Source organism: Mercenaria mercenaria, chromosome 15 (assembly GCF_021730395.1).
Source record: "Mercenaria mercenaria strain notata chromosome 15, MADL_Memer_1, whole genome shotgun sequence".
NCBI lineage: Eukaryota > Metazoa > Mollusca > Bivalvia > Venerida > Veneridae > Mercenaria > Mercenaria mercenaria.
The window spans coordinates 50,628,812-50,642,320 of NC_069375.1; the positions used below are offsets into that span (position 1 = coordinate 50,628,812).

Sequence of the window (13,509 nt, forward strand, 5' to 3'; positions counted from 1 at the left end):
TTTATGATCCTAGGCCCAAACGTTCTCAAGTTATCATCCGGAAACCGTTTAACTGTTCAGGGTCACTGTGACCTTGATCTTTGACCTACTGACCCCAAATTCGAACTTGACCTGTATTTTCTGATGTTACACCTGTGTACCAAAAATTATTTAAATTGGTCAAGCCTTTCTTGAGTTATCATCCGGAAACCATGCAAAACCAACAGACTGACCGACCAACTGACCGCCAAGCTCACTCCTATATACCCCCACAAAACGAAATGTGGTCTCTAGAGTGTTAACAAGATTTTTCTTTGATCTGGCCCTGTGACCTAGTTTTAGACCCGACATGACCTAGATACAAACATGGCCTAGGAATCATCAAGATAAACATTCTAAGCAATTTCATGAAGATAGGGTCATAAATGTGGCGTCTAAAGTGTTAACAAGCTTTTCCTTTGATTTGACCGGTGACCTAGATTTTGACCCAACATGACCCAGATTCGAACTTGGCCTAGATGTCATCAAGGTAAACATTCTCACCAAGTTTCATGAAGATAGGGTAATATATGTGGCCTCTTGAGTGTTAACAAGCTTTTCCTTTGATTTGACCTGGTGACCTAGTTTTTGATCCCAGATGACCCAAGATAAAACTCGTCCAAGTTTTATTGAGGGTAACATTCTGACCAAGTTTTATTAAGATTGGGTCAAAATTTTGACCTCTAGCGTGTTAACAGTCAAATTGTTGACGACGACTGACAACGGACAACGGACACAGGGTGATCACAAAAGCTCACCTTGAGCACTTCGTGCTCTGGTGAGCTAAAACTAGATATTAAGACAAACAATACACATGTATTTGTGGAACTGTATAAGTCTTGCACTATATGGCAATGTGTGACCATGATGGTAAGCAAGTGTTCAAAGTTTTAAAAGCCATAATATATCAAACAGTTTAGACAAAATATGGACTGGTATGCGAAACTTAAGTAATTTCTATGTCAAACAAGAGGGCCATGAAGGCCCTGTATCGCTCACCTGACCTTCTGACCTAAAGATCATAAAGATTAACATTCTGACCAAGTTTCATTAAGAAATGGTCATAAATGTGGCCTATAGAGTGTTAACTAGCTTTTCCTTTGTTTTGACCCGGTGACCTAGTTTTTGACACACATGACCCAGATTCAAACTTGACCTTAAGATCATCAAGATTAACATTCTGAATTAGTTTCATGAAGATAGACTCATAAATGCGGCCTCTACAGTGTTAACAAGCTTTTCCTTTGATTTGACCTAGTTTTTCACCCCACCTGATCCAGTTTTGAATTTGACCTAAAGATCACCAAGATCAACAATCTGACCAAGTTTCATTAAGATATGGTCATAAATGTGGCCTCTGGAGTGTTAACTAGCTATTCCCTTGGTTTGACCTGGTGACCTAGTTTTTGATCCCACATGACCCAGACTTTAACTTGACCTAAAGATCATCAAGATTAACATTCTGACTTAGTTTCATGAAGATAGACTCATAAATGTGGCCTCTACAGTGTTAACAAGCTTTTCCTTTGATTTGACCTAGTTTTTCACCCCACCTGATCCAGTTTTGAATTTGACCTAAAGATCATCAAGATTACCATTCTGACCAAGTTTCATTAAGATATGGTCATAAATGTGGCCTCTGGATTGTTAACTAGCTTTTCCTTTGATTTGACCTGGTGACCTAAATTTTGACCCCACATGACCCAGACTTTAATTTGACCTAAAGATCATCAGGATTAACATTCTAACCAAGTTTCATAAAGATACAGTCATAAATGTGGCCTCTAGAGTGTAAACAAGCTTTTTCTTTGATTTGACCTAGTGACCTAATTTTTCAACCCACCTGACCAAGATTTGAATTTGACCTACATATCATTAAGATTAACATTCTGACCAAGTTACATTAAGATATGGTCATAAATGTGGCCTCTCTGGAGTGTTAACTAGCTTTTCCTTTGATTTTACCTAGTGACCTAGTTTTTGAACCTACATGACCCAGATTCAAACTGGACCTTAAGATCATCAAGATTAACATTCTGACGAAGTTTCATGAAGATAAGGTCATAAATGTGGCCTCTGGAGTGTTAACTAGCTTTTCCTTTGATTTGACCTGGTGACCTAGTTTTTGACCCTACATGACCCAGATTCAAACTGAACCTTAAGATCATCAAGATTAACATTCTGACTAAGTTTCATGAAGATACATCATAAATGTGGCCTCTACAGTGTTAACAAGCTTTTCCTTTGATTTGACCTGGTGACCTAGTTTTTGACCCCGGATGACCCAATATCAAATTCTTCCAAGATTTTATTGAGGGTAACATTCTCATCAAGTTTCATGAAGACTGGGCCAAAATTGTGACCTCTAGAGTGTTAACGAGCTTTTCCTTGATTTGACCTGCTGACCTAGTTTTTAACCCCAGATGACCCAATAGCGAACTCGTCCAAGATTTTATTGAGCGTAACATTCTGACCAAGTTTCATTCAGATTGGGCCAAAATTGTGACCTCTAGAGTGTTTACAAGCTTTTCCTTTGATTTGACCTGGTGACCTAGTTTTTGACCCAGATGACCCAATATCGAACTCGTCCAAGATTTTACTGAGAGCAACATTCCGACCAAGTTTCATTAAGATTGGGCCAAAATTGAGACCTCTAGAGTGTTAACAGTCAAATCGTTGACGATGCCGCCGCCGCCGACAGACGACGGACACAGGGCGATCACAAAAGCTCACCTTTGAGCACTTTGTGCTCAGGTGAGCTATAAAGGGTCATAACTGAGCTAAAGTCCTTGTCCTAGTTATGTAGTCTTGCCCACATATTATGTAGATTATGATGGTAAACAAGTGGTCAAAGTTTCAAAGCCATATGACAAACAGGTTAGGCAAAATATGGACTGCTATGAAAAATTCAACAGATTTCCAAGACCAGAAAGGGCCATAATTCAGATGGAGATCATGACAATAAACACGTGTTCAAAGTTTCAAAGCCACATCTCAAATAGTTTTGACAAAACGCGGACTTGTACAAAAACTGAACCAATTTCAAAGTCCAAAAAGTGCCATAATTCAGCAAAAATAGTTGACAGAGTTATGTTCTCTTGCCTACAGGTGGACATCATGATGATAATCGAAGAGTTCAAAGTTTCAAAGCCATAAGTCAAATAGTTTTGACAAAACGTGGCTTGTACGAAAACTGAACCAATTTCAAAATCCAAAAAGGGCCATAATTCAGCCAAATTACTTGACAGAGTTACGTACTCTTGCCTACTGGTAGAGATTGTTATAATAAAGAAGTGTTCCAAGTTTGAAGTAAATATCTTTGATGGTATACAAGATATTACCATTTCATAAAAACTAACCAACCCAGACACCGACATGAGTACATTCATGCCAAGCTCCCTGGACAATTTTCCAGGAGATTTCAGTTGAAAATCCAGGAGATTGGATGAAAATCCAGGAGGTTTTATTGACTAGCATTTTTTAGGAAATTTTTGGTCAAATATATAACTGTAAAACAGATTAGATCTAAATCATTTTCCTTTCTGACTCGATCAACTGATTTGGGCAATGGTTTGAGCGGTTGTAACTTGCATTTTAAAACATTTTTTTAAAGTATTGATTTAAATTGATTTAATTATTATCATTTATGCAGAGGAATAGATGAAATTTACTAGCACATCTCTTTTTATATGATATACAGTATCCAGTGAATAATCTGCAGGTCTTTTCGACATTCCTAGAATTTTAGCACATGAGCAGTAGCTAAAATAGATTGGCAATAAATCTATTTCACCATTTTAAATTTATATAGTATTAGTGTTTTTTACTCAATTAAAATAAACAGAAAATACAAAATCATGTAGCTGTTAAAATATTTTGAACCTATTTCAAGTTGCATCAGTGATAATGATTGCCATCACTCCGATAAAGGTTGGGTCGGCTCTTTTATCTAAATATCTTTTCCCACCTAAATCATCCATAAACAAGCTTCTAATGTAAACATCATCACTCGCCAATTAACACAGTCAAAAAATGGCCCATACACACACCTGTTTGCAGCATGTCATCAAGAGTGTGACCATGTTAAACTTTTTTATCCTTTAGTAGTCGCAACTTGACTGCAATGGTTGACCTTAGGCTGATTATTCATATCCATTATTTCATTATAGTAAACAAGGTTGCTTAGGGTTGCCATGTATATTTATAAGTTTGTATACATTGCAGTATCAAAGTAAATATTCTTACATTTGATCAATTAAAACTTTCAAATATCCTAATTTTTATTTACATAAATTTATCTTTCCTTTTTCTCGTGCAGCTCGTGTTTTACGTACACTCCTTTTCAATAATAGGTTGTGCCTCATTATGTATTATAATACAAAGGTCAACCATCGGGGTCAAGTTGCATCCACTATACCTTCATGCAAAATAAAGGCAAAAATCAAGGGGTCAGATAAATTTTGCTTTATCTGGTCAGTGACTAGATAAAGCTTGGCGGACTACTTTCTGGATTTTTTTTTAAAAACGATGCCATCTTGTTTTTGAGAATAACTGCTAAAAGACATATTTATGCAATTATTTTCATAAACGCGCTTTTATTAGGTACGTGAGACCATGTCACAAATGTATAGTGTATGCATACCGTATTTGCAATTACTACAAAAAGTTTTTATAATGGAAACGCTCAGAGAAACGGAAAGTGACTCGGTATAGCATTTGTTCAGAATTTTAGCTGTCTACACTTCAATCTAGGAATATATTGCATCTGGAATGGAGTGTTATTGAATAAAATCATCGAGGAAAGGGTTTGCCTACTTGTTCTGTCAAGCGGCGATATGGCGTGTATATAAGTCTCGTCAATCGTTTCTTGGTGAAGATGGGTAATCCGGCATTCAACTGAACTTAGGACAAAACTTCACTTGGCAGCAAATTAAAATTATTCTTTAATGTTCAGCAGAACAGAGAAGTCGGACACAAAGCAAAACAAGGTTAGCCTTTGTTTTTCGGCTCCTATTTTATAATATTTTTATTTTAAAGACCTGTTTGTGTAATGGTGGGGCGTATTAATTTCTGTGCAAGACAGACTCAGATCTAGTTGGTGGTAAATTTTGAATTTTAATTAAAGAATGATTTTAGATCAGAAGGTAGGATAAATGGAACATTAGGTTACTGTCTTATAAATTTAAATTTATTAAGTTCGTCTACGAAAAAATAGAAGTCTCGGCAGAGCCTCGACTTTTATATTTTCTCCGACTCACTTAATAAATTAAAATTTATAAGACAGTAACTTAATATTCTCTATATATATACTTTAATAGAGTGATAAATTACATCAGCCACAGTGTGTAATGATTCATGAAAGCATAAGCTTGGAATTTTGGATGTTGGCATACTAAAGGTATATGCTTTTATGGAAAAATGATTTTCCGGGAGATATTTAAGTTTTCCGTACATCCGGGAAAGTGGGTCTGAATCCGGGAAACTCCTGGACAGTCCTGGAAACTTGACATGTATGTGAGTAGTATCGCTTTCCATATTCTTTGAATAGTCAAGCTAAAAATAACAAAAGAATTTCTATGATATATATGGTTGAACCTGTCTTATGTGTCACCTGTATTAAACAGTCACTTGCCTTAAGCAGCCTGTCACCTGACTTCCCATGAGTTTTTGTTCTTTTGCATGTTTTTTGGGGTTTAAGGTCATACTGACTCAATTACAGGTCATTTGGAAATGTTCCAGCTTTTGATGGTGGGGGAAGACCCTAGATTCCTCTCTGTGGCACCCAGGTAGAACCGCCAATGTATGCTTAAACTACCTGGTGGAGTCCTCAAAGAAAGAATTCTACACCCAAAGCGAGATTTCCAACCCAGTGGTTAGGGGAAAGTGTTCTGATGTCAGCTACACCCAAAGCGAGATTTCCAACCCAGTGGTGAGGGGAAAGTGTTCTGATGTCAGCTACACCTAAAGCGAGATTTCCAACCCAGTGGTGAAGGGAAAGTATTCTGATGTCAGCTACACCTAAAGCGAGATTTCCAACCCAGTGGTGAGGGGAAAGTGTTCTGATGTCAGCTACACCCAAAGCGAGATTTCCAACCGAGTGGTGAGGGGAAAGTGTTCTGATGTCAGCTACACCCAAAGCGAGATTTCCAACCGAGTGGTGAGGGGAAAGTGTTCTGATGTCAGCTACACCCAAAGCGAGATTTCCAACCGAGTGGTGAGGGGAAAGTGTTCTGATGTCAGCTACACCCAAAGCGAGATTTTCAACCCAGTGGTGAGGGGAAAGTGTTCTGATGTCAGCTACATCCAAAGCGAGATTTCCAACCCAGTGGTGGGGGGAAAGTGTTCTGATGTCAGCTATCTCCAAAGCGAGATTTCCAACCCAGTGGTGGGGGGAAAGTGTTCTGATGTCAGCTACACCTAAAGCGAGATTTCCAACCGAGTGATGAGGGGAAAGTGTTCTGATGTCAGCTACACCCAAAGCGAGATTTCCAACACAGTGGTGAGGGGAAAGTATACTGATGTCAGCTACCTCCAAAGCGAGATTTCCAACCCAGTGGTGAGGGGAAAGTGTTCTGATGTCAGCTACCTCCAAAGCGAGATTTCCAACCCAGTGGTGAGGGGAAAGTGTTCTGATGTCAGCTACACCCAAAGTGAGATTTCCAACCCAGTGGTGAGGGGAAAGTGTTCTGATGTCAGCTACACCCAAAGCGAGATTTCCAACCCAGTGGTGAGGGGAAAGTGTTCTGATGTCAGCTACCTCCAAAGCGAGATTTCCAACCCAGTGGTGGGGGGAAAGTGTTCTGATGTCAGCTACACCCAAAGCGAGATTTCCAACCCAGGGGTGAGGGGAAAGTGTTCTGATGTCAGCTACACCCAAAGCGAGATTTCCAACCCAGTGGTGAGGGGAAAGTGTTCTGATGTCAGCTACACCCAAACCGAGATTTCCAACCCAGTGGTGAGGGGAAAGAGTTCTGGATTTCCAACCCAGTGGTGAAGGGAAAGTGTTCTGATGTCAGCTACACCTAAAGGGAGATTTCCAACCCAGTGGTGAAGGGAAAGTGTTCTGATGTCAGCTACACCTAAAGCGAGATTTCCAACCCAGTGGTGAGGGGAAAGTGTTCTGATGTCAGCTACACCCAAAGCGAGATTTCCAACCGAGTGGTGGGGGGAAAGTGTTCTGATGTCAGCTACACCCAAAGCGAGATTTCCAACCCAGTGGTGGGGGGAAAGTGTTCTGATGTCAGCTACACCCAAAGCGAGATTTCCAACCCAGTGGTGGGGGGAAAGTGTTCTGATGTCAGCTACACCCAAAGCGAGATTTCCAACCCAGTGGTGGGGGGAAAGTGTTCTGATGTCAGCTACACCCAAAGCGAGATTTCCAACCCAGTGGTGAGGGGAAAGTGTTCTGATGTCAGCTACACCCAAAGCGAGATTTCCAACCCAGTGGTGAGGGGAAAGTGTTCTGATGTCAGCTACACCCAAAGCGAGATTTCCAACCCAGTGGTGAAGGGAAAGTGTTCTGATGTCAGCTACACCTAAAGGGAGATTTCCAACCCAGTGGTGAAGGGAAAGTGTTCTGATGTCAGCTACACCCAAAGTGAGATTTCCAACCCAGTGGTGAGGGGAAAGTGTTCTGATGTCAGCTACACCTAAAATGAGATTTCCAACCCAGTGGTGAGGGGAAAGTGTTCTGATGTCAGCTACACCCAAAGCGAGATTTCCAACCCAGTGGTGGGGGGAAAGTGTTCTGATGTCAGCTACACCCAAAGCGAGATTTCCAACCCAGTGGTGAGGGGAAAGTGTTCTGATGTCAGCTACACCCAAAGCGAGATTTCCAACCCAGTGGTGAGGGGAAAGTGTTCTGATGTCAGCTACACCCAAAGCGAGATTTCCAACCCAGTGGTGAGGGGAAAGTGTTCTGATGTCAGCTACACCCAAAGCGAGATTTCCAACCCAGTGGTGAGGGGAAAGTGTTCTGATGTCAGCTACACCCAAAGCGAGATTTCCAACCCAGTGGTGAAGGGAAAGTGTTCTGATGTCAGCTACACCCAAAGGGAGATTTCCAACCCAGTGGTGAAGGGAAAATGTTCTGATGTCAGCTACACCTAAAGGGAGATTTCCAACCCAGTGGTGAAGGGAAAGTGTTCTGATGTCAGCTACACCTAAAGGGAGATTTCCAACCCAGTGGTGAGGGGAAACTAATGCGAGATTTCCAACCCAGTGGTGAGGGGAAAGTGTTCTGATGTCAGCTATACCCAAAGTGAGATTTCCAACCCAGTGGTGAGGGGAAAGTGTTCTGATGTCAGCTACACCCAAAGCGAGATTTCCAACCCAGTGGTGAGGGGAAAGTGTTCTGATGTCAGCTACACCCAAAGCGAGATTTCCAACCCAGTGGTGAGGGGAAAGTGTTCTGATGTCAGCTACACCCAAAGCGAGATTTCCAACCGAGTGGTGAGGGGAAAGTGTTCTGATGTCAGCTACACCCAAAGCGAGATTTCCAACCGAGTGGTGAGGGGAAAGTGTTCTGATGTCAGCTATACCTAAAGCGAGATTTCCAACCCAGTGGTGAGGGGAAAGTGTTCTGATGTCAGCTATACCTTAAGCGAGATTTCCAACCCAGTGGTGAGGGGGAAGTGTTCTGATGTCAGCTATACCTAAAGCGAGATTTCCAACCCAGTGGTGAGGGGAAAGTGTTCTGATGTCAGCTATACCTTAAGCGAGATTTCCAACCCAGTGGTGAGGGGAAAGTGTTCTGATGTCAGCTACCTTAACCATTCAGTCACATAGCTCTCTGACTTTCTATTATCATCTTATCTTAAGCGGCCTCTTGCTATATGCATCCAGATGGCATTGCTCACTGGCTGCCCTAATACAATTTTGACTGTAGTATACAAACCCACACTTTAGTTTAGTTTATACAAATTTATTTTAGCTTGGTTGTGATGAAAGCTTTAAGCTTATTTGAACCACTCTCAAGTCCGTTTCCTGGAAAAACCAGTACTGGTGTCATATGAAAAGACATGACCATGACCCAAGTAGGGCTTGAACCCACGACTCCCGGGTTGAGCAGCCAACACTATAACCACTAGACCAGCTCCCCACAGTTTGAACAATGTATTATGTTTTCTGCTCTGCAAATGAGTAGAGAATGTTCAAAACAGACTTCAGATGTAAAACAAGTCATAATTTAATAATGATGCAAGATCTTTAAATTATACTTACAATTAAACACAGAAATGGAGTAAGCAAAATCAATGTTGTTTCTTTATCCCATATAAACTAGTGTATCATACATAGGCACATATGCAAGAATATTAATACCTTCCAAGTGTGCAAACTTATTTGTATAAGAGTAAGACATACATTTATATAAAACTGTAACTGACAGCACTAACCTGTATAGGTGTTGGACAGGTGTATATAGAGTTCTGATGTAATACTGATAAAGCCTGTATGAGCTCTGATGGACCAATACCCCAGCCGAGCTTCCAACCAGTGGCACTGAAGGTCTTACCAGCACTGCCAATTGTGATTGTTCTTTCCCACATCCCTGGTAATGTGGCTGAAAATAATATGTCATGTTAACAGATATACGCAACCAAAAGACATGTATGTTTTCTTATTTTAATTACTGCATGACATGGTGTTTAATACTCATACCCTTGTTTCCTTGGGTACAGTTTTGTATTGCTTTTTCTATTTTTCTGAGACAACTTATATAAGCAATGTTGTTGTGTTTGTTGGTGTTCATGTAGTACCAGCACCATTAGCGTCATACGGGCACATTTCAGAATATGTCATGTGCATCTCTAAGCTTTACTTGAGGCAAAGGAGGGTACCCAAGCAGAACTACCAACCTTCGGCAAGCCATCTGGACAGCTGCATCATATGACAACAGCCTAACCAGGTTCATACCCATAGAAGTAAAGGGCAAGTGATTTTAATTCAACAACTGTAACCACTTAGCCATGGAGGCCCCTAAATAGTGCTTTTACAATGAGCAATTTCATACTCCAATTTGAATTTCTGGTAGTTTGTAAACACAAAATACTGAACTGAGACATTTATGGATAATGTTTGTTATTTGGGTAAACACTGATCCTTCTACTTGAACTATTTGCAGGATAAGAACATATAAATAAATCATCACATTGCAACCTACCAATTTTGATGTGTTTATTGTCAGAGTAGATCATCCACTCATATACTTCATCAGCTATACATACGGCATCATGTTTCTTACATAGATCTGCTATCATCTCTACCTCATCCATCTTGTAGACCTGAAATATAACTTGTATCATAAACATACTGTTATGGTTTTTCTAAAATATCTTTTTAATGAAAGAAAGTCTTTCAGTTATCATTTAACTATGAAATACAGGAGATGTGTTTAAAATGCTGACACCCTCTATAAACAAGTGAATGAAGTCCCCTACCTAATTCTCTCTACTGTTCTTTATGGTAACAACAAAGGTAAGGTAATCCTAAAAATAAGTCCACACAAAACTCTTTACCAGGTAGAGATAGTTCAAAATACACCTAAAAAATTGGATATAACATGCATGTTGTACCATAGAAAAGTGGTCTCGATTTGTCCCTACAGCCAGTAATAAACAAGGACCACGATGGTCCTGAATCGCTCACCTCTTCCCACATGACCCAGTTTTGAGTATGACGTCGTTTTTTCTATTATTTGACATAGTGACCTAGTTTTTGAGCTCATGTGACACAGTTTTGAACTTGACCTAGATATTATCAAGATAAAAATTCTGACCAATTTTCATGAAGATCCATTGAAAAATATGGTCTCTAGAGAGGTCACAAGGTTTTTCTATTATTTGACCTATTGACCTAGTTTTCGAAGGTATGTGACCCTGTTTTGACCTTTACCTAGATATCATCAAGGTGAACATTCTCACTAATTTTCATGAAGATCTCATGAAAAATATGGCCTCTAGAGAGGTCACAAGGTTTTTCTATTTTTATACCTACTGGCCTAGTTTTTGACCGCATGTGACCCAGTTTCGAAACTGACCTAGATGTAAAGGTGAACATTCAGATCAATTTTCATTAAGATCCATTGAAAAATATGGCCTCTAGAGAGGTCAAAAGATTTTAATAATTTTAGACCTAGTGACCTAGTTTTTGACCGCAGTTGACCCAGTTTCAAACTTGACCTAGATATCATCAAGATGAACATTCAGACCAACTTTCATACAGATCCCATGAAAAGTATGGCCTCTAGAGAGGTCACAAGGTTTTTTTATTATTTGACCTACTGACCTAGTTTTTTAGGAACGTGACCCAGTTTCAAACTTGACCTGGATATCATCAAGGTGAACATTCTGACCAATTTTTATGGAGATCCATTCACAAGTATGGCCTCTAGACAGGTCACAAGGTTTTTCTATTTTTAGACCTAGTTTTTGACCGCACATGACCCTGTTTCAAACTTGACCTAGATATCATCAAGATGAACATTTGGACCAATTTTCATACAAATCCAATGAAAAATATGGCCTTTAGAGAGGTCATAAAGTTTTTCTATTATTTGACCTACTGACCTAGTTTTTGATGGCACGTGACCCACTTTCAAAGCTGACCTAGATATCATCAAGAAGAACATTCAGACCAACTTTCATACAGATCCCATGAAAAATATGGCCTCTAGAGAGGTCACAAGGTTTTTCTATTATTTGACCTACTGACCTAGTTTTTTGAAGGCACGTGACCCACTTTCAAACTTGACCTAGATATCATCAAGGTGAACATTCTGACCAATTTTCATGAAGATCTCATGAAATATACGGCCTCTAGAGAGGTCACAAAGTTTTTCTATTTTTAGACCTACTGACCTAGTTTTTGACCGCACGTGACCCAGTTTCAAACTTGACCTAGATATCATCAAGATGAACATTCAGACCAATTTTCATACAGATCCCATGAAAAATATGGCCTTTAGAGAGGTCACAAAGTTTTTCTATTATTTGACCTACTGACCTAGTTTTTGATGGCACATGACCCACTTTCAAAGTTGACCTATATATCATCAAGAAGAACATTCAGACCAACTTTCATACAGATCCCATGAAAAATATGGCCTCTAGAGAGGTCACAAGGTTTTTCTATTATTTGACCTACTGACCTAGTTTTTTGAAGGCACGTGACCCACTTTCAAACTTGACCTAGATATCATCAAGGTGAACATTCTGACCAATTTTCATGAAGATCTCATGAAATATACGGCCTCTAGAGAGGTCACAAAGTTTTTCTATTTTTAGACCTACTGACCTAGTTTTTGACCGCACGTGACCCAGTTTCAAACTTGACCTAGATATCATCAAGATGAACATTCAGACCAACTTTCATACAGATCCCATGAAAAATATGGCCTTTAGAGAGGTCACAAGGTTTTTATATTATTTGATCTACTGACCTAGATTTTGACGGCACGTGGCCCAGTTTCGAATTTGATCTAGATATCATCAAGGTGAACGTTTTGACCAATTTTCATGAAGATCTTATGAAATATATGGCCTCTAGAGAGGTCACAAGGTTTTTCTATTTTTAGACCTACTGACCTAGTTTTTGATGGCACGTGACTCAGTTTCGAACTTGACCTAGATATCATCAAGGTGAACATTATGACCAATTTTCATGAAGATCTTGTGAAATATATGGCCTGTAGAGAGGTCACAAGGTTTTTCTATTTTTAGACCTACTGACCTAGTTTCTGACGGCATGTGACCCAGTTTAGAACTTGTCCTAGATATCATCAAGATGAACATTCTGACCAACTTTCATAAAGATCCCATGAAAAATGTGACCTCTAGAGTGGTCACAAGCAAAAGTTTACGGACGCATGGACGGACGGACGACGGACACCGCGCGATCACAAAAGCTCACCTTGTCACTTTGTGACAGGTGAGCTAAAAAGTTACAATATGAGCTATTTATAGTAACAACAAAGGAAAGTAATTCTAACAAGAGGGCCAAGATGGCCCTAGGTCGCTCACCTGAGAAACACACCATAACAGTGTGAACATGTTTGACCTAGTGATTTCATGGAAACAAATATTCTGACCAATTTTCATTAAGATTGGACCAAAAATGTTGTCTGTTTAGTGTAAACAAGTATTTTCTTCAATCTGACCTAATGACCTAGTTTTTGATCCAAGATGACCTACATTCGAACTCCTCCTAGATTTTATCAAGGCAATCATTCTGACTAAATTTTATGAATATCCAGTGTAAACTGCAGCCCCTATTGCCTACACAAGGTTTTTCTTTAATTTGACCGGATGACCTAGTTTTTGATCCAAGATGACCCACATTCAAAATTTAACTAGATTTCATCCATACAAACATTCTGACCAAATTTCATGAAGATTCGGTGTAAAATGCAGTCCCTATTGCATACACAAGCTTTTTCTTCGATATGACCTAGTGACCAAGTTTTTGATCTAAGATGACCCATATTCGAACTTC

General features: G+C 39.6%; 1 protein-coding gene across 7 annotated transcripts in view; it reads right to left on the minus strand.

Moving 5' to 3' along the window:
- Window positions 1-13,509, minus strand: part of LOC123554306 (kynurenine--oxoglutarate transaminase 3-like) — a 171,526-nt gene that overhangs the window by 54,219 nt on the left and 103,798 nt on the right. For all 7 annotated transcript variants that reach the window (XR_006686990.2, XM_053525255.1, XM_053525256.1 and 4 more), the window contains 2 exons: window positions 10,181-10,301; window positions 9,414-9,580 (listed from right to left, as the gene is read on the minus strand). Coding sequence is in view for 6 of the 7 variants with exons in the window: in XM_053525255.1 (XP_053381230.1) it covers window positions 9,414-9,580; window positions 10,181-10,301 (288 nt within the window). In the remaining variant the exon portion in view is untranslated. The remainder of the gene's footprint in view (window positions 1-9,413; window positions 9,581-10,180; window positions 10,302-13,509) is intronic.